Here is a 21461-nt window from a genome sequence, read left to right as displayed (position 1 = left end):
CTGGAGAATAAGAACGTGCGACCATCTAGCTGGGAGAGTAGGTGGGAGACTGTTGCATTCTTATTCGACCCCGGGATCCCTAGATTAGAGAAGAGTCGAGTCAGAGATTATGAGTCAAGAGTTTGATTTATAGTTTTATATTGATTTATGTCTTTCAGATTATGATACATGTTATTGATAATTGTTCCATGCTTTTATATCTGTAACACCTCTGACCGATTTCATAAAATAACAGCGGAATTTTTCTAAAATTTGTTTGAAGGGAGGAAGGATTTAAAAATTTTCTTTACATAAAAATATTTACAATCAAAAGTATATACATGATCAATAAAATGATGCAACAAAATACAAAATATCATTTTTGTGATCATGTCCAAAATGCTAGCAAAATAGCCTTCTTCCTTCCCTCTTCTATGCATATGACCTCGGCTCCAATCAACGTCCTGGCCCGTCACTCTTATTTGCATCACATGAATAACTGAAATGAGTATAAAACTCAGCAAGTGGAACTCTTACATAACAATGGATGCATATCATACTCTGTAAAACATGGCTTTGAAAACATTAAATACCATCAACTCTGAAACATAAATATCATAGCATGAATAACAATAACGATGATATTTCTCTTTTCTCTGATGGATTGATATCTAAATAATATCTCTGTTTCTGTACCTATATCCCATCGATATAAATCGATACTCTGTTGGGATATAAGCCTATGGTCGTTGATCAACTAATTGCATGCAATATTTGACTATGTATCTATCAATCCAATAAATCATTTGAACTCTCTTTTAGGCATTAAACCAAACACTTTGCATACTCTTTTCTTTTGTATTACCTTTGACATAATTGAGACATAAAATGCCTCTAATATACAACAAAGTGTATTAATACATAGCATGAATCAAATGGAAGAGAATAACATGTTAAAACCATTGAAACACCATACATATATTATCATGTGAGTACAAGGAAATGAATTCCACTTACAACTAACAAGAAGCTTGATTCTAATCTCTTGGTACAAAACCTACAACAATAAATCATGTATTGCACCATCAATAACCCAATAATCAAACAACCATACCATTAAATCCATAAAACCAACACCATCAACAAACCCATGATTTCCCCAACACCAAAATCCAAGAATAAACAAATCCACAAGCTTACCTTAGCTTCTTGAACCCAAAAGAACCTTGTTCTCACTTCAACACTCCAACTAGATGCTAAAATGAAAGTAGCAAAAGATGGAAAATAAGAACCCTAGACTCCCTTGCTCTGAAGAAACCGAGAGGAGTGGAGGAAATAAGGCATAAAGTGAACCAACTCTTGTATTTAATCACTTAAAATCGAAAACACGCTTTCACTGTTCACGCACCGCAGGTGCGCTAAGTCTTGGACCGCGGGTGCGCTACGCTGTCTGTACAACATCCGAAAATCTGAAAGTGACGACCGCAGGTGCGCTGAGTTCTTACCGCGGGTGCGCTCAGCCTACTGGAGTTCAGCCAAAAATTTGAAACAAGCGACCGCAGGGTGCGCTCCTTTTCTACCGCGGGTGCGGTCACCTCTGTAGCCAACAACAAACTTTTGCAACTAAAATCAAATCGCAACGCTGCTTTTTCTCATAATTCGGCAACACTCTCAACAAGAAAGTTGCACCTCTAAATCTAATTTAACCACCCCAATTGGCCTCATACCAATTGGCTCAACATACAAATTACCATGAATTAAATCGCAACGACGCTACAATAAAATCACATAACAAGTATAACCAACAATACTATAAACCATAAATCGCAACTCTTAACATCAGAACTATACTTAAACTTAACCAAATCTTAAACCGTACCGTTCACCAGGCTTGGATATTACAATATCTGTTTATATGATTGCATGTATACGTTGTTTATACTGGGAATATATTTCTCACCTGAGTTATCCGGCTGTTGTTGTGTTTGTATGTGTGCATGACAACAGGTGGGACATGATCAGGGTCAAGAAGAGGATGAGAGATTGAGTTTAGCGTGGAGATTCGGACCCAGAAGTAGATTTATTTCATCACTTGATATGTAGTTGATGAACCCTAGTTTGTTATGATTTGTATTTGTACAAGACTTGTACTTTAGATCTTGATGTTGATCATGTAAATGAAATAAGATTTATTTCATATGTTGCACACTCATGTATTTAAAAAAAAAAAATTTATGACCCAATTTACTTAATTGTTACATTTGATCCTAATAATGACTAAGAAGATGAATTAGCGTCTGGGTCCCCACATTCATACACTGCTACTGAATTGCGGCGTTCCCAGTATCTGTTGTGGTCTGATTTTGTACTATTGTCGGTTGAACATCCTTTTCGTTAACTGATGATGTCTTCAGCTGAAGAATCAGCTGAACCAATGGCTGGTAAGCTCACAACTGAATGTAGCAACTGATCAGTCAGTTGGCTGCGTAGGTTCTGATTTGAATATGTGTTTAGTTACTCTCGAACTTCTTGATCAGTTAAACTAATCAATTCAAGCACTTAGTTTGTCAAACAACCGAAATTCAGTTTCCAACAATAGGTGTAAGTTAGGATAATTTACAGTTTTATTCATTTTGTTAAGTATTTGTTATTACTAATGTGCGCCCTGTTTATGGCTAGTTCTCATCCCATCAGATGTATCTCTTATGTGACATGACTATTCAAATGTATTTATTAAAAATAATGGGAGATCAAAACTAGAAGATGGTGGGCCAAATACACAAGATGAAGACATGTAAAATAATGGAAGCTCTTGTAATAAGTTGCATTTGCATCCCCGCATTCACCTAGGTTATGGGCTTGGATCCATGTCTGGCTCACATATATCTAATAGTGTTAGTGATCTATCATCTTTATTTTTTTTGTTTATTAATATTTATTATTGAATGTCATATTGTGATATATATGTGATGTATAGTAGTATGCATGTATGTATATATTATTAAATAACATAGCTGCATGAGTACGTAAACATACAAACTCGTGTTACGCGATTTTAAATTAAAATGATGAGACAATTTTAAGAATTAAAATCGCTCGATTTGAATAAGATTCAAAATTTATATCAAACCATAAAAGTAAAAAAATAAGATTTTAATTTATTTTTGTTTTCCATCAACCGTGGTTGCATGATGAACGTTACACGTGGTTAGTGTCTGTCTCATATTATTGGAGAGGCGTGGACGTCGTAAAGCTATGACTTCAACTGGATATATGATGTGAATTGAGTGTAACTCTCATGACTCTGGCTCGTATTATTGGGGGAATTCATGGGGATTGTCCATTACATTTCAATACTGATGGATCAGTTTGACATATGAAAATAAACGACGTCATATTATTGGGTCTTTATTAAACGTGAGGCGAAACATGAAGAGGTTGTATAGGGATGCAATTGAATTCTAAATTTTAGAAATTATGATTGACGGATATTATTCGGGATCATAATTGTCTAATTGAGCTCTACGTCCCCACAAAGAAAATACTATTTCTTTTTTCATCAGAGGGAGGTGGAAATTTCAAAATAGTGGGAGAAAAATTTATAAAATAAAAATCCATATTTATATATTAAAATTATTTTAAAATAATCAGTTATCATTATCTGTTTTTTTTCCAGTATATTTGCGATGAAGTCTCGTAACACACTTTCAATCATCCTTGATCAAAACAAGTTGATTGGCCCTAACTATAATGACTGGTTTCTAAATTTAAAAATTGTCGTGAAATCGAAAAAGATTCTGAATGCGCTTGATAAGAATCTACCGAAAGAAACACCTTCGGATGTCAATGAGACTGAATTGGCTAAGCTTGAGAAATCATGGGACTATGATTTTCAAGCTAAAAACTACATATTAGCTTCTATGTCGAATGAACTGCAGAGGAGGATCGACGAGATGGTGAATGGTGCTGACATTCAACTTCAACTTACACAGTTGTAAGGAGTACAAACTCGCTCAGAGAGACATGCTACTGTTAAAGAACTTATGACTACACGCCTGCGAGATAGGACTTCGGTCCATGAGCATGGTTTTTGGATGACTAGGCTCGTTGAGAAGTTGGTGGGACTCGACGTGGTTATTCATAATGAGTTTTCGACTGATATTATCTTAGTGTCACTGCCCCACTCGTTCGATGGATTCGTGGTCAATTTTAATATGAACAAGCTTGAGACCACCTTTGAAGAGTTGGTAGACACGCTTATTACTTATGATGCCACAATAAAGAAGGAAAAGCCCGTTCTATTAGTGAGCACGTCGTCCGGAACAAAAAGAGAGCTCAAAATAAAAGGATGAATTGTTGTGCCCCACCGAAGAAGAACAAGCCTAACAAGAAACATACAAAAAACCCACTCCGGGGCCCAAAAAGCCCGACAAGTCAAAACATATCTGTTATCACTGCAACACGCCTAGACATTGGAGGCGTAACTACATGGAGTATCTGAAAGGAGATTGATTCTGGGTGCCCGGATGCGCAACAAAAGTTTCAAGAATCATATTTTCAATAGCAAAAACCGGGTACCCCACTAGATGTGTAGCAAATAACAAATAAACACAAAATCATACATAGTGTGTTTAGGGTTTTACCTATCATTCACAAGGATTGATTATTGGCTCCAACTAAGTTGTAAACAACTTAGCTCTTGAAGGTTGACCCAATCTACAAGATTCCAAGAGCACACCTTGCTCAAGAGGATTCTTTCCTTCAAATTAGGTCCACCACTAGCTTCAAAGATCCAGTCTGCAATTTCACTAGAAAAAGCAGGGTATTTTCTTTGATAAGTTTGTGCTCTCATCATCAAATGAAGAAACAAAAATTGAGAGAATTTTGAGGAGCAATTTCGGCCATGGGGAGAGAAAAATTGGTAGAGGAAGTGTTTTTTTGGATCTTTAAAAAGTTAAAGTGTATTCCAAAGGCATGCTTGCCTTTAACTCAAAAAGTTGACTTCCAACCTTTCATCTCCCTAGCATGTTATTTATTTGGCCTTGTAACATGTACAAAGCCTATGGACTATTTTAATATCTCAAACACATTTGAGATAAATAAAATCTTATTTGAATTTACTCAAGCCCACTAGTTAAATAATTATTTTCAATTTGGCTCTACAAGACTCATTGTTAATTAATTAATTCAACACTTGAATTAATTAAATTATTTGGACTCTACTAGGTCCCCTAGTGTTTAATTAATTCAACACTTGAATTAATTTAATTTAGTCCATAACAATGTTTATGAAAATCATAATTTTCAAATACATTATTTATTTGAGCCAACTTTTAATCATAATTTTCAAATACATTATTTATTTGAGCGATGAAGTATGTAGACTTTTGATAGCGCTCTGAGATCTTTTGAGTATGTAAGCAAACAATGATGTTTCAGCTGTGTATCGAGGGTCTTTCTGCTAGCACACTCATTCGTTAATATACACGATTTTCTTAACGATCGAGAAGGACAAGCAACGTTAACCTGATCCTCTGAACAGATGTGTTGTTGTCGACTTAATGAGCATTAATTGTTCGCATTTAATGTTCCTTTTGCTCAGCATAGTTTTGAAGCACTTTTCTTTAGGAGTTCCCTTTCTAGTAACTGTTTTCAGCATCAGAAGTTGAAATCTATACTCGATCATCCTTTTCTGGGATAGAGACATAAATGCATATCATTCTTGGGACTAGTGAAAGGATAAGTTGACTTCGAGGCGGTGTAATACTTTGAATGTGTAGATCCGGTCAGAGAATGTCTTTGAGCAATAAATAGTTCTCTTTGATGAAATGGTTTCAAGCTTCTTTTTATCCAGACGATTGAATATGTCAGCGGTCTGAAATTCGCGCGGTTTAGACTTCCTTAGCTTTGGCCGGTTTCGAAGTTGGGCGGTTGAACTGATACCTATTACAACCAGCTGTCTGGATTTTGTCATACACCAAAATTCTTGGGTAAATAATATTTTCTAACAATTTCCCCCTTTTTGGTGATGACAAAACCCTGCTGCAAAGCTATACAACACAATGATTTTAAAGAGGATGCGAAAGAAAAAAATATTGTATTTATTAAGTAAATGAAATTACAATCTTTAAAGTAACCGACTTAATGTGTCTTTTGTCCTGAACTTTGTTCCCCTGCTTTGGCCCTGTCTTCCTTTTCTTTCAACTCCCGCAATTCTTTCATAACAGATAATTCAGCTTCTTCAATTACCCTTTGTCGCTCTCTTCCCCCCTTTTTGACATCATCATTGTGGGGACCCGGATGCTAATTCATTTGTTAATCATCTTCGGGAACAATTAGATCAATTAAGATAAACAGGGTCTAAATTTTTTTTAAATACAAATGCGGAAACATAATGTAATCAATCTGATATACATGTCAAAAGTAAAGTACATGTCTTGTACTCAATACATTCCTGTCAAACTAGGGTTCAACTACTATATATCCAGTGCTGAAACCTATTCTACTTCTTGGTCCGAATCTCCACGCTAACTGTAATCTCTCATCCTCGTCCTGACCCTGATCCTGTCCCACCTGTTGTCATGCACACATTCAAACACAACAACAGCCGGATAACTGCGGTGAGAAATACATTCCCGATATAAATCATGTATACATGCAATCATATAACAGATATAAAAGCATGAACAAATATCAATACAATGTATCAAATCTGAAAGACATGAATCAATATAAAACTGTAAATCAAACTCTGACTCATACTCTCTGACTCGACTCGTTCCTAATCTAGGGATCCAGATCTGAATAAGAACATAACAATCTCCCACCTATTCTCCCGATCGTGGTGGCGGTACGTTCTTATTTACGGACTTTAGTCCTTGTCCGTATCGAATCTCGACAATAGAAGTTGCTCCACTCCTAGGCAACATCGATATGACCAAACGTCCGCTGTCTTAGCACCTCTGCCAAATACTTGGCCTCTCCGTCAATTGGCATCTCCGCCAAATATAGGGCACATCAGCCCAAGGACTAGGCATATCCGCCCATGACTCCTCACATAACATATGCTTAACTATAAATCAATAGAATCAGCATATCATTCTCAAACATTGCAACATATCGAGGCAATGACAATTCAGTATGTGATTTTGGGAAACTCATGTTAAATCAAACTCGAGTTGTGCAATCCCAGATCAACATTAATTTATACCTTTCTCTTCTCGGTCTGACGAAGTCGTAGTATCGAATTCAAATCTGTCCATTCTCAATCTGGTAATAATAATATCGAGGAGTACAATATCAGTATACCACTCAACTCAATACTGAATATAATCAGAACTCAATCAAATTCTGTTTCAACGGCATAACTGCATAATCTCAGTATAGCCAGTGATACAAATCAACCGATATCAATTCCAACAACTCATAATCGATAGCAATACAATCTGATATCAAATCTCAATCAAATCAACTTTGAAAAATCATAACAATTTCATAGGGTATCCGTTCTTCGATCCGGTTTCGATTATACGATGTCTACTATGTCGAGAACACCATATATGAATCTTATCCGATTCTTTCAATATCATATTTTCAAAACATATCAAAACATAGTAAAACTTACGTCCAGTTGAAGTCTTTGTCGATAGAAACAAAGTATCGAAGTCGGATTGAAATTCTGACGAGTGGATCTTGCGTGAATTAATTTCTAAAATCAAGAATTGTGAATTCCGTCCAAGGCTCTCGGTTTCCTCTTGCTGAAATCAGACTGAATGAAAGAGGCTTACAAATTATATATCTCCAACACGCATAGCATTGAAAAGTGTTGATTTCCTGTTCAGCATGTGTGAGGGGCCTAAAACTCCTTTCTTGAAAAGTTGCGGAAAATTAAAAATTTTCTTTTTAAAAGAACTTAAATGGCCTCATTCATAAAAATCACTGGTGAATCAAGTTCCATATTTCAAAATATTGCAGCGGAAGAAAATTAAAGTTTTGCCAACCACAACGATTTAAAAATATCCAACGACTGATAAAATTGTTTGCGGAAAAAAAAATAACAACTGCTGCTCTGAGGTCCTCGGGTGCCACTACTGCCGACCTAAGCTGACTCACTGGTCCCCGCCCTCGGCCTTGGCCTCATCAGTACCTACAACAATCAAGTCTAGTGAGCCTAAAGACTCAGCATGCATATATCAATAGTAACGAGTAAAAATCTGAATTAAAATATGCATGAGTTAACATATCCTGTCCTGAGGCATACTGAAAATAATCTGTACTGAGCAATTATAATACGTGCATAACTGAACTGGAAATCACTGTAAAAATATTTGCTCCTTAGAGCCTGTACTGAAATATCTGGTAAAATTTTCTGTTGAGATTATGTTTTACGCCTGTGGCCACTGCACTAAGCTGAACTGATCGGTAACTGGCTACCGGGGAGGCTGAAACTGAACTGAGCTGGCCGGTCACTGGCGACCGGGTGGTACCATACTGAACTGATCGGTCACTGGCGACCGTATAAAATAACACTCCCACATAGTGAATGAACCACAAGCCATATCGCATAAATCTCAAAAATAATCATTTTCTATTTAATTCACGTAAAATAATTAACTGGCGTAATGAAAATTCCTGTAATTTTTACCAACTGGATTGGATTGGATCGTTCCCAGGCTCGCTGCAACCTAACTATGCCATGAAAATTATGCAATAGCTTAAACTTGACCAACGATGCAATTTACGTTCAAAAGATGCGACTATGACGCCTAATGACTTCGCATTTAATCATGACTCCGAGCCAACGTGAACCGACACTGAACCGACGTATAGTCATGATTAAAATACGCTGAAAAATCATAAAATAATGTTCCTAAAATGATAGGGTCGAAATCTAGGTGGAATGGAGGCCAAAACACGAAACGCTCTTTCGAGAGTCAATTTGGCACATTGCACCGTAAATTCTCGTACGACCTCGAAAATGATCCGAATGACAAACGGTCGAAAACATGACCTTCCCAACTCAATGAGGCACTGTCTAGTCAAAGGCCATGGGCTAAAATCCAACCAAGAACTCGAACAAGCCTCTGAACCGACACAGCAACTTGCTGTAATTTCCAGCAGCTGCGCAACTACAAGACTTGCGTTGGTTTCGAGACTATCGGCCATTAGGGGCGTGAACCACCGACCAGAGACTCTTACCAACATCCCAAGGAATGATTTGAACCATGGCTAAGGGCCATAGGCCAGCCACAATCCACATCACACCAAATCTTAACCGAAGGGTCCAACCGAGAGCATCTTGAATGCGTGTGTAGTGTTTATGCTATGATCGATGTCTTGCGTCGTTCCAGTGGCCATTTGATTGACCATGGCACGATCTAGACATCTAGGAGCATGATATGAACCGTGGCTAAGGGCCATAGGCCAACCAAGATCCATACCAAGCAACAAAAGAAACGAAACCAAAAGCTGTCCAACCGAAGTAGCCGAAGGGGTATAGGGGCTGTTGTGACGTTTTGATTAAAAACCGATGAACCATGGACCAAGCCACCAAAAGGGCAACTTAGTCACGTCTTAGACATTCTAGGGAAGTGATCCAACCATGGCCATAGGCCCTTGGGGCAGCCAAGATCAGATCCTTCCTCCATGACAACAAACTGAATTTTTCGAACAACATTTCTGCACCTATGGGGACTTGCTGTCATTCTGAATTTCCAGCAAGCATGGGGCTGGTTTGAATGGACCAAAATGGTCCTAATGCATCCTACTACATGTATCTAAGCCGCCTTGGGAGCCTGGAGTCGATCCAATACCTGAAACTCACAAAACAAAAGAAACCGTGAAGCTTGCCAAGGAAATCGAAAATTCTGCATGTGTGGTTTCAAAATGTTTTGACTTGGATCTCGATTTTTACTTGAATAAACATGATCATGTACTGAAAAATAAATGATAATATGACTTGATTGAGGTTTGAAAGAAATCTAGACATGCCTGGTTTCGTTTTGAAAGAAAACGAACGAAACAACGACGACGCGGCCCGGAGGAGGTGGAGCGCTTCTCTTGTTCTTTCTAGTTCTCGATTTTTCTCCCTTTCTCCCTAGCTGTTATTCACATTTTTTCTACTTAAAATGGGTCTGATTTTGGTGGGGAGGGAGTGTGATGGAGTGGTTATGAGGGGTGAGGAGGATGGTGCAAGATATAAGGATCATATCAAGACCAAGTCTTCATGCATTTGAATTTTAAATTTTGAATTGATATCAAATGAGTTGGTGGATGCTTTTAGGAGGTAGTGGCCGAAATTTTGCTTATTTTCTAGTCTAGGATATGTCCATTAATTAATTAAATTGTGCTCCCAAAAATCCTAGAATTATCCTACTAATTACATGCAAAGAATTGGTCAAAGTTGATGAGTTGGAAAATGAATCCTCTAGCACTAAGGGTGGCCGAAAAATGCATAATAAAATAAAGGGGAATGTTGATTATCTAGTCAACTAATAATCCTTGAAAGCCTTACTAATCCTTTAAATAATTTAGTGAGCTAACCCCTTAATTTAATAACTTAAATGAGTTCATTTCTTAATCACCTCAAATAATTAAATTAAATCCTCAAACCTCCCTTTCTAACTTAAATGAACTTGGTTGCTAGCTAAATTAACTTCTGGAAATATTTCTCGAATCTTAAATTCTATCTCAAAACTCCAACTCCGGTCCGGCCTCACTGAAAATACTGAAATGCTAAAAATCAATCTACTGAACTGAAATAATGAAATAATTAACTTCAAACAAATGCATTTAAAATAATCATGCAATGAAGTCAATTAAATTTAAGAAAACCTAGAATTATGCATGGCTTATACGTCTACTGATTTACGGGTTCTACAATCCTCCCCCCCTTAAACAAATTTCGTCCTCAAAATTAGAACTCACCGAATAACTCAGGGTATCGACTTCTCATCTCCGGCTCAGACTCCCACGTAGCTTCCTCCTCTGAATGGTTGAGCCATTTGACTTTGACTCTCTTAACCAACTTGTTCCGAAGTTTCTTCTCCTGTCTGTCTAGGATCCTCACGGGTCTCTCCTCATAAGATAAGTTCGGAGTAAGCTGCAACGGCTCGAAATTCAGCAAATGCGAAGGATTTGCCATATACTTCCTCAGCATGGAGACGTGAAAGACATTGTGTACTCCGGCCAGATTTGGCGGAAGAGCCACACGATAAGCAAGCGTCCCAACTCTGTCAAGGATCTCAAACGGTCAAATGAATCTCGGACTGAGCTTCCCTTTCTTGCCAAATCTCATGACACCCTTCATAGGTGCCACTTTCACGAAGACATGATCGCCCACTGCAAACTCTAACTCTCTCCTCCGCTGATCGGCATAACTCTTCTGTCGACTCTGAGCAGTCCTCATTCTATCACGGATTTTGACTACTACATCTGCTGCCTGCTGAACAATCTCTGGACCCAACTCTGCTCTCTCTCCTACTTCATCCCAATGAACAGGAGATCTACACTTGCGGCCATACAGCGCCTCATACGGAGCCATACCTATAGACGACTGGAAACTGTTGTTATAGGTGAACTCTACCAATGGTAAGTTCGACTCCCAACTCCCAGAGAAATCAATGACGCAAGCGCGAAGAAGATCCTCCAAAACCTGAATAACTCGCTCTGACTGCCCATCCGTCTGCGGATGGAAAGCTGTGCTAAATAGCAACTTCGTACCCAAAGTCGAATGCAAACTCTTCCAAAACGAGGAAGTGAATCTGGGATCCCTGTCGGATACGATAGAAACTGGAATACCATGGAGTCGTACTATCTCTCGGATATACAGCTCTGCATACTGAACCATGGTGAAAGTCGTCTTAATAGGCAAGAAGTGCGCTGATTTGGTAAGACGATCTACAATCACCCAGATGGCATTCGATCCTCTGGCTGACCTCGGCAATCCGGTCACAAAGTCCATGGTAATGTTCTCCCACTTCCACTCGGAAATAGGAAGAGGCTTGAGCAAACCTGCTGGTCTCTGATGCTCGGCCTTCACTAACTGGCAAGTCAGGCACTCGGATACAAAACGCCCGATGTCCTTCTTCATCCCTGGCCACCAATACAATAGCTGCAGATCTTTGTACATCTTCGTACTCCCAGGGTGAATGGAGTACGGGGACGTATGGGCCTCTGATAAGATGTCTGCTCGGATAGAATCACTGCTGGGAACCCATATCCTATCTCGGTATCTCACAATACCGTCGCTGACTGTATACAAAACACTGCCCTTGGCTTCATCTCTCTTCTTCCACTCTGCCAACTGCTCATCTGCGGTCTGACTACTGCGAATACGGTCCAAAAGGGAAGACTGAATGGTCAAGGTAGATAGACGAGGAACTCTACCTCGAGGGTAAGTCTCAAGATCAAACTTCTGCATCTCAATCTGAAGAGGTTTCTGCATCGTCAAATGAGCCATCACTGCGACTTTCCTGCTCAAAGCATCCGCAACTACATTAGCTTTACCCGGGTGGTAGCTAATGTCACAATCGTAGTCTTTCACAAGCTCCAACCAACGCCTCTGACGCATGTTCAGCTCCTTCTGCGTAAAGAAATACTTGAGGCTTTTGTGGTCGGTAAAGATCTGACACTTCTCTCCATACAGATAGTGCCTCCAAATCTTCAAAGCAAAAACTACGGCCGCTAACTCTAGATCATGGGTAGGGTAATTCTTCTCGTGGATTTTCAGCTGTCGAGAAGCATACGCTATCACTCTCCCATGCTGCATCAAAACTGCACCTAAACCAAGCTTCGAAGCATCGGTATAAAGGACAAACTCGCCGGATCCTGACGGTACAGCCAAAACGGGTGCTGAAATAAGGGCTTGCTTCAAAGTATCAAAGTTCTTCTGACACTCCTCGCTCCACACAAACTTTACATTTTTCTTGGTCAGTGCTGTGAGTGGAACGGCGATGGATGAGAATCCCTGAATGAACTTCCTGTAATATCCTGCTAGCCCAAGAAAACTGCGGATCTCTGATGCATTCTGAGGCACAACCCAATCTCTGACTGCTGCAACTTTGGCGGGGTCTACCTCAATACCACTGCTAGAAACAATGTGGCCCAAGAACGCCACCTTCTCTAACCAGAATTCGCACTTACTGAACTTTGCGAATAATTTGTGCTTCTGCAATGTCTGCAACACTGTGGTCAGATGCCTGCTGTGCTCCTCCCGACTCTTGGAGTAGACGAGAATGTCATCTATGAACACTATCACAAACTGGTCGAGGTACGGCTGAAATACGCGATTCATTAGATCCATGAAGATTGCTGGCGCATTCGTCAGACCGAACGGCATCACAAGGAACTCGTAGTGACCATAATGAGTCCTGAAAGCTGTCTTCGAAACATCAGCACCTCTCACCCTCAACTGGTGATAACCCGAACGCAGATCTATCTTGGAGAAAATCGAAGCTCCCTGCAACTGGTCAAACAGATCCTCAATCCTCGGCAGTGGGTATTTATTCTTCACTGTAACCCTGTTCAACTCCCGGTAGTCAATGCAAAGCCTCATCGAGCCATCCTTCTTTTTCACGAATAAGACTGGCGCGCCCCATGGAGAAAAGCTCGGGCGAATGAACTCCTTGTCGAGAAGTTCCTGGATCTGCTTCTTAAGCTCTGCCATCTCTGTCGGTGCTAGACGGTATGGCGCTTTGGATATCGGAGCCGTACCTGGCATAAGCTCAATGGAAAACTCCACCTCTCTCTCTGGTGGCATACCAGAGACGTCTTCGGGAAAAACGTCTAAGAAATCTCTAACTATCGGAACATCTGAGGCTGACTTGCTGGGTTCCTCGGGGACAGATAAAAAGGTTGCTAGAAATGCCCGACACCCTCTATGCATGAGCTTCCTAGCCTGAACATATGGAATAATGCGCGGTAAAGAAAAGTACCTGTCCGGCTCAAATAAGAACTGCTCCATTCCAGGCGGTCGGACCAGAACGGATCTCCGCTGGAAGTCTATCAATACTCTGTTCCTCAATAGCCAGTCCATCCCTAGGATGATGTCAAATTCCGGCATCGGTAGCACAATCAGATCAGCATAAACAAGATTACTGTGCAGCTCAAGGTCTATATCTCGGATAACATTGGTAGCTGCCATCTCCTCGCCTGACGGCAACACTACTGAAAAGGCTGTATCTAGCCCAATGGTCTGGATCTTGAGAAAGTTTGCAAAGACCTCCGAAATAAACGAGTGAGTGGCCCCTGAATCTATCAAGGCCTTGGTAGCGGAACCAGATATAAAAATTCTCCCTGAAAGATCGAAACTCTAAGTTGAATCCCACTACAAGATCTAAACTTATAGACATGCAAAGGTCAAGGTTCCTCTAGCTTAATTTCCTCTGAAATAAATCTGAGTAGAGTATGCAATCCTATAACAGTTCTAAGTTCAAAAATCTAAATCCCGATTCCCAAAACACGAAAATTCAAATAATAACTTAAAGTTTAAAGGTACCTGTCAACAACATAGTCTCCGGGTTGGTTTCCGCGGCATGGAGAGCAAAAACTCTGCCTTGGGTAGGCAGATTCCTCTGAGGGCACTGCAGCAACATGTGGTCTGGACTGCCACACTTAAAACACTTTCCTGAGCCAGCCATACATGCTTCAGGATGGCGACGTGAGCACCTTGGACAAACTGGGTGCTCCTGAGTCCTCGGGGCTGGGCGTCCCCGCTGCTGCTGCTGCTGCTGCTGGCCTCGGTTCCTGGGCGGTCCATGAAAATGCCTCTTATTCTGCTGCTGATGCTGATGAGGAGGAGGGCGGTGCGGTGCCTGGACTGGGCGCTTGCCCTGGCGATCCCTCTCGATATCCCGCAGATCCTGCTCTGCGGCTAAGGCCTTGGAGACGGCAACCTCATAAGTAGCAGGGTCAGATACCCTAACATCCCGGTGCAAGATCGGCCGTAAACCCACCAGGAAGTGCATCAGCTTGGCTCTGGCATCATTCGCGATCAGGGGCACAAAGTGACAGCCCCTCTCGAACTTACGGATGAACTCCGTAACCGTCATATCCCCCTGTCTCAGGCTCATGAACTCGGTGGTCAGCCTGGTGCGAACCTCCTCAGCAAAATACTTGGAGTAGAAAACCTCCGAAAAGCGGGTCCAAGAAAGTGTAACCAAGGTCAGGGCTACCGAAGCTCCTTCCCACCATAAGCGGGCGTCTCCAGTGAACAGGTAGGTGGCACACCGGACTCGGTCTGCGTCTCCCAGCTCCATGAACTCGAAGATAACCTCGAGGGATTTGATCCATCCCTCGGCAACCATGGGGTCAGATGTCCCAGAGAATTCCTTCGGGCGCATCTTCATGAATCGCTCATAAACAGCCTCGGGCCCTGTCGGCCTGGCTGCGGCTGCGGCTACGGCTGCGGCATTGCCCCCCGCAAACTGTGCGAAGAACTGTGCCATCCCAGCTAACATCTGGGCACTCATGTCCGGTGGGGGCGGTGGAGGAGGTGGTAGGTCTCCCTCCGGTCTACGTTCCTCCCTGTCCTCTCGGCGAGGCTCCTCCTCTCTGTTGCGCTCTAAAATGCGTCTAGGGGGCATACTGTTCCAACATAACCCATACGTAACTAACATGCATAATTCCATACTTTATTTTAAATGAACACTGAAATACTGAAAATCTAGAAGCATGCTGACAAAATAATTCATGCTTTAACTAAAATGCTGAACAAAATGCTGAACTGAAAAACTTACAGACCAAAGGCGTGGCTTCGTGAGCTTCTCGCGGTCAGTAGTAGTGAAACCCTATACAGAACCACCGCTCTGATACCAACTGTGAGGGGCCTAAAACTCCTTTCTTGAAAAGTTGCGGAAAATTAAAAATTTTCTTTTTAAAAGAACTTAAATGGCCTCATTCATAAAAATCACTGGTGAATCAAGTTCCATATTTCAAAATATTGCAGCGGAAGAAAATTAAAGTTTTGCCAACCAAAACGATTTAAAAATATCCAACGACTGATAAAATTGTTTGCGGAAAAAAAATAACAACGGCTGCTCTGAGGTCCTCGGGTGCCACTACTGCCGACCTAAGCTGGCTCACTGGTCCCCGCCCTCGGCCCTGGCCTCATCAGTACCTACAACAATCAAGTCTAGTGAGCCTAAAGACTCAGCATGCATATATCACAGGTAACGAGTAAAAATCTGAATTAAAATATGCATGAGTTAACATATCCTGTCCTGAGGCATACTGAAAATAATCTGTACTGAGCAATTATAATACGTGCGTAACTGAACTGGAAATCACTGTAAAAATATTTGCTCCTTGGAGCCTGTACTGAAATATCTGGTAAAATTTTCTGTTGAGATTATGTTTTACGCCTGTGGCCACTGCACTAAGCTGAACTGATCGGTAACTGGCTACCGGGGAGGCTGAAACTGAACTGAGCTGGCCGGTCACTGGCGACCGGGTGGTACCATACTGAACTGATCGGTCACTGGCGACCGTATAAAATAACACTCCCACATAGTGAATGAACCACAAGCCATATCGCATAAATCTCAAAAATAATCATTTTCTATTTAATGCACGTAAAATAATTAACTGGCGTAATGAAAATTCCTGTAATTTTTACCAACTGGATTGGATTGGATCGTTCCCAGGCTCGCTGTAACCTAACTATGCCATGAAAATTATGCAATAGCTTAAACTTGACCAACGATGCAATTTACGTTCAAAAGATGCGACTATGACGCCTAATGACTTCGCATTTAATCATGACTCCGAGCCAACCTGAACCGACACTGAACCGACGTATAGTCATGATTAAAATACGCTGAAAAATCATAAAATAATGTTCCTAAAATGATAGGGTCGAAATCTAGGTGGAATGGAGGCCAAAACACGAAACGCTCTTTCGAGAGTCAATTTGGCACATTGCACCGTAAATTCTCGTACGACCTCGAAAATGATCCGAATGACGAACGGTCAAAAACATGACCTTCCCAACTCAATGAGGCACTGTCCAGTCCAAGGCCATGGGCTAAATGCCAACCAAGAACTCGAACGAGCCTCTGAACCGACACAGCAACTTGCTGTAATTTTCAGCAGCTGCGCAACTACAAGACTTGCGTTGGTTTCGAGACTATCGGCCATTAGGGGCGTGAACCACCGACCAGAGACTCTTACCAACATCCCAAGGAATGATTTGAACCATGGCTAAGGGCCATAGGCCAGCCACAATCCGCATCACACCAAATCTTAACCGAAGGGTCCAACCGAGAGCATCTTGAATGCGTGTGTAGTGTTTATGCTATGATCGATGTCTTGCGTCGTTCCAGTGTCCATTTGATTGACCATGGCACGATCTAGACATCTAGGAGCATGATATGAACCGTGGCTAAGGGCCATAGGCCAACCAAGATCCATACCAAGCAACAAAAGAAACGAAACCAAAAGCTGTCCAACCGAAGTAGCCGAAGGGGTATAGGGGCTGTTGTGACGTTTTGATTAAAAACCGATGAACCATGGACCAAGCCACCAAAAGGGCAACTTAGTCACGTCTTAGACATGCTAGGGAAGTGATCCAACCATGGCTATAGGCCCTTGGGGCAGCCAAGATCAGATCCTTCCTCCATGACAACAAACTTAATTTTTCGAACAACATTTTTGCACCTATGGGGACTTGCTGTCATTCTGAATTTCCAGCAAGCATGGGGCTAGTTTGAATGGACCAACATGGTCCTAATGCATCTTACTACATGTATATAAGCCGCCTTGGGAGCCTGGAGTCATTCCAATTCCTGAAACTCACAAAACAAAAGAAACCGTGAAGCTTGCCAAGGAAATCGAAAATTCTGCATGTGTGGTTTCAAAATGTTTTGACTTGGATCTCGATTTTTACTTGAATAAACATGATCATGTACTGAAAAATAAATGATAATATGACTTGATTGAGGTTTGAAAGAAATCTAGACATGCCTGGTTTCGTTTTGAAAGAAAACGAACGAAACAACGACGACGCGGCCCGGAGGAGGTGGAGCGCTTCTCTTGTTCTTTCTAGTTCTCGATTTTTCTCCCTTTCACCCTAGCTGTTATTCACGTTTTTTCTACTGAAAATGGGTCTGATTTCGGTGGAAAGGGAGTGTGATGGAGTGGTTATGAGGGGTGAGGAGGATGGTGCAAGATATAAGGATCATATCAAGACCAAGTCTTCATGCATTTGAATTTTAAATTTTGAATTGATATCAAATGAGTTGGTGGATGCTTTTAGGAGGTAGTGGCCGAAATTTTGCTTATTTTATAGTCTAGGATATGTCCATTAATTAATTAAATTGTGCTCCCAAAAATCCTAGAATTATCCTACTAATTACATGCAAAGAATTGGTCAAAGTTGATGAGTTGGAAAATGAATCCTCTAGCACTAAGGGTGGCCAAAAAATGCATAATAAAATAAAGGGGATTGTTGATTATCTAGTCAACTAATAATCCTTGAAAGCCTTACTAATCCTTTAAATAATTTAGTGAGCTAACCCCTTAATTTAATAACTTAAATGAGTTCATTTCTTAATCACCTCAAATAATTAAATTAAATCCTCAAACCTCCCTTTCTAACTTAAATGAACTTGGTTGCTAGCTAAATTAACTTCTGGAAATATTTCTCGAATCTTAAATTCTATCTCAAAACTCCAACTCCGGTCCGGCCTCACTGAAAATACTGAAATGCTAAAAATCAATCTATTGAACTGAAATAATGAAATAATTAACTTCAAACAAATGCATTTAAAATAATCATGCAATGAAGTCAATTAAATTTAAGAAAACCTAGAATTATGCATGGCTTATACGTCTACTGATTTACGGGTTCTACAGCATGCCTCGCGCATATGTGCGCCCTAGCCCCGTGCATATGCACGAGACCTAATGTCTCGGTACATAACCTTCTTGACAGCTCGCGCATATGTGCGCCCTCACCCGGCGCATATGCGAGAGGTTCTTTGCAACTCTCTGCCATCCTCGCGCATATGCGCGAGGTTCTCTGCCTACCTCGCGCATATGCGCTCTGTCCGGTCGCGCATATGCGCGAGGGGTTCAGTCCTCGCATATAATTCGTGTTTTCGTTCTTCTTTCCTGGTCTGATCCGTTCTATCTATAATCACATCAATTTATCAACAAATCATTTCAGATTACCATAATCAAAATCTCGGGCATTACATTTTTCAGTAAAGAAATGTATAACAGAAGCTAAACAGAAAGAAATGTATAACAGGCAATCAAAATGTATAACAGACAATCTCGGGCATAATCAAAATCCCCACCTAAGATGCGATTTCGTCCCCGAAATCACAGGCTATCAAGTCATATCATAAAGAAATGTATAACAGAAGCTAAACAGAAACTCACATCAATGAAATAACTCTGGAAACCTCTGTCTCATATCTGATTCAGTTTCCCAAGTAGCTTCTTCAATGCCATGTTGACTCCATTGAACTTCCACAAGCGGAATAGTCTTCTTTTTGAGCCTTCCTCATTTCCTGACGGATTAGCTTCACTCTCTCTATCATATCTCTTATCATATCAGGTCCAATCTCAGGTACCTCAGAGATATCATCTCAATATAGAGGGGATCTGCACTTCTTGCCGTACAACACTTCGAATAGTGCCATCTCTTTACTCGTCTGATAACTGTTGTTGTACGAAAACTCACAAAGTGGCAAAGATTCATGCCAACTAGTGCTAAAATCAAGCACTACAGCTCTAAGCATATCTTCCAATATCTGGATAGTCCGCTCCAACTGTCCATCGATCTGTGGATAATATGCGGTACTCAGATGTAACTTCGTACCTAGAGCTTGCTGTAAACTTTGCCAAAAGTGCGATGTAAACCGAGGATTACGGTCTGAAACAATCGACTTCGGTACTCTATGCAATCTAACCACCTCTCTGACATAAATCTCTGCCATCTGGTCAAGTCTTATGTCATCTTGTACGAAATAAAACATACTGATTTGGTCAATCTGTCAATAATAACTCAAATCGCATTACAATCTCGGGAGGAACGCGGTAATTTCGTTACAACATCTATGGAAATGTGATCCCATTTCCATTCAGGAATAGACAAGCTCTGTAATAAACCTCCTGGTTTCTTTCTTTCGGCTTTCACCTGCTGGCAATTCAGACATTTTGATACAAATTCAGCAATATCAACTTCCATCTGTTTCCACCAAAACTGTCTTTTCAAATCGTTATACATTTTTCTGCTAACAGGACGAATACAAAATCTACTGCTATGTGCTTTTGACAATATCTGTCGGTTCAATTCTGAAACATCTGGCACAACAAGATGATTATTCGCATAAAACACACTGTCACAAACCTGATACTCGGATCAATGCCCTAGTCTGACCATCGATATCGAGTTCTGAACGTTCTGATCAATTTTCTGAGCCGCTTTAATTCTCAAAGTCAGCTCTGGTTCGACTCGAATAGTATATAGTCTCAACGGTTGACAATCTGTCTCAAATATCAATCCAGAAAGACAACAATCTTCTATCATATTTGAAATACTAAGCGTCGATAAAGATAAAGAATATACCTTTCGAATCAGTACATCCGCTGCTGTATTAGATTTCCCTGGATTGTATTTGATTTCATAATCAAAATTTTTCAATAAGTCAAGCTATCTTCGCTGCCTCATATTCAATTCTGATGGTGAAAATAGATATTTTAGACTCTTGTGATCAGAATAGATTTCAAACTTCTCACCGTATAGATAGTATCGCCATATCTTGAGTTCAAATACGATGGCTGCCAATTCAAGATCATGAATTGGGTAGCGAGACTCATGTGGCTTTAGTTGTCTTGAGGCATATGCAATAACATATTCTCGCTGCATCAAAACACAACCCAACCCTCTGTGAGAAGCATTGCACTAAACAACAGAATCACCAGTACTTCCCAAGATAGTCGATATCGGAGCACTGATCAGTCTCTTCTTCCACTCAAGAAAACTGGACTCACAGTCTTCTGATCAAACAAATGGAGCATTTTTCCTAAGTCAGTTGCGTAATAGACTTAGCAATACTCGAGAAATCTGTAATAAATCGACGATAATATTCTGCTAAACCCATAAAACTGCGTATCTCTGATATAGATGTCGGTCTCGGCCAACTGATCACAGCCTCAACCTTACTGGGATCAAAAGAAATACCGTCTCTGGATATAATATACCCCAGAAATACAACCTGTCTCAACCAGAATTCACCTTTCGAAAGTTTGGCATATAATTTCTCAACTCTCAAAATTCTCCACACAATTCTCAGATGTTCGGCACGATCAATTCATATTATTCGAATATATCCGAATATCATCAATAAATATAATCACGAAATCATCGAGATATTTCTGAAATACACGGTTCATCAAACTCATAAATACAGATGGAACGTTCGTTAAACCAAACGACATGACAATAAACTCATAATGTCCATACCTGGTTCTGA

General features: G+C 40.6%; 1 protein-coding gene across 1 annotated transcript; it reads left to right on the top strand.

The window, feature by feature from the left end:
• The first annotated feature begins 3665 nt into the window (after positions 1-3665).
• Positions 3666-3977, top strand: LOC142521872 (uncharacterized). Its single transcript, XM_075625046.1, has one exon. It carries the CDS (start codon positions 3666-3668, stop codon positions 3975-3977), a length of 312 nt encoding a protein of 103 aa, XP_075481161.1.
• The last annotated feature ends 17484 nt before the right edge of the window (positions 3978-21461 follow it).

This window comes from Primulina tabacum, chromosome 13 (genome assembly GCF_025594145.1).
Source record: "Primulina tabacum isolate GXHZ01 chromosome 13, ASM2559414v2, whole genome shotgun sequence".
Classification (NCBI taxonomy): domain Eukaryota; kingdom Viridiplantae; phylum Streptophyta; class Magnoliopsida; order Lamiales; family Gesneriaceae; genus Primulina; species Primulina tabacum.
This window is presented reverse-complemented; position numbering and strand designations above follow the sequence as displayed.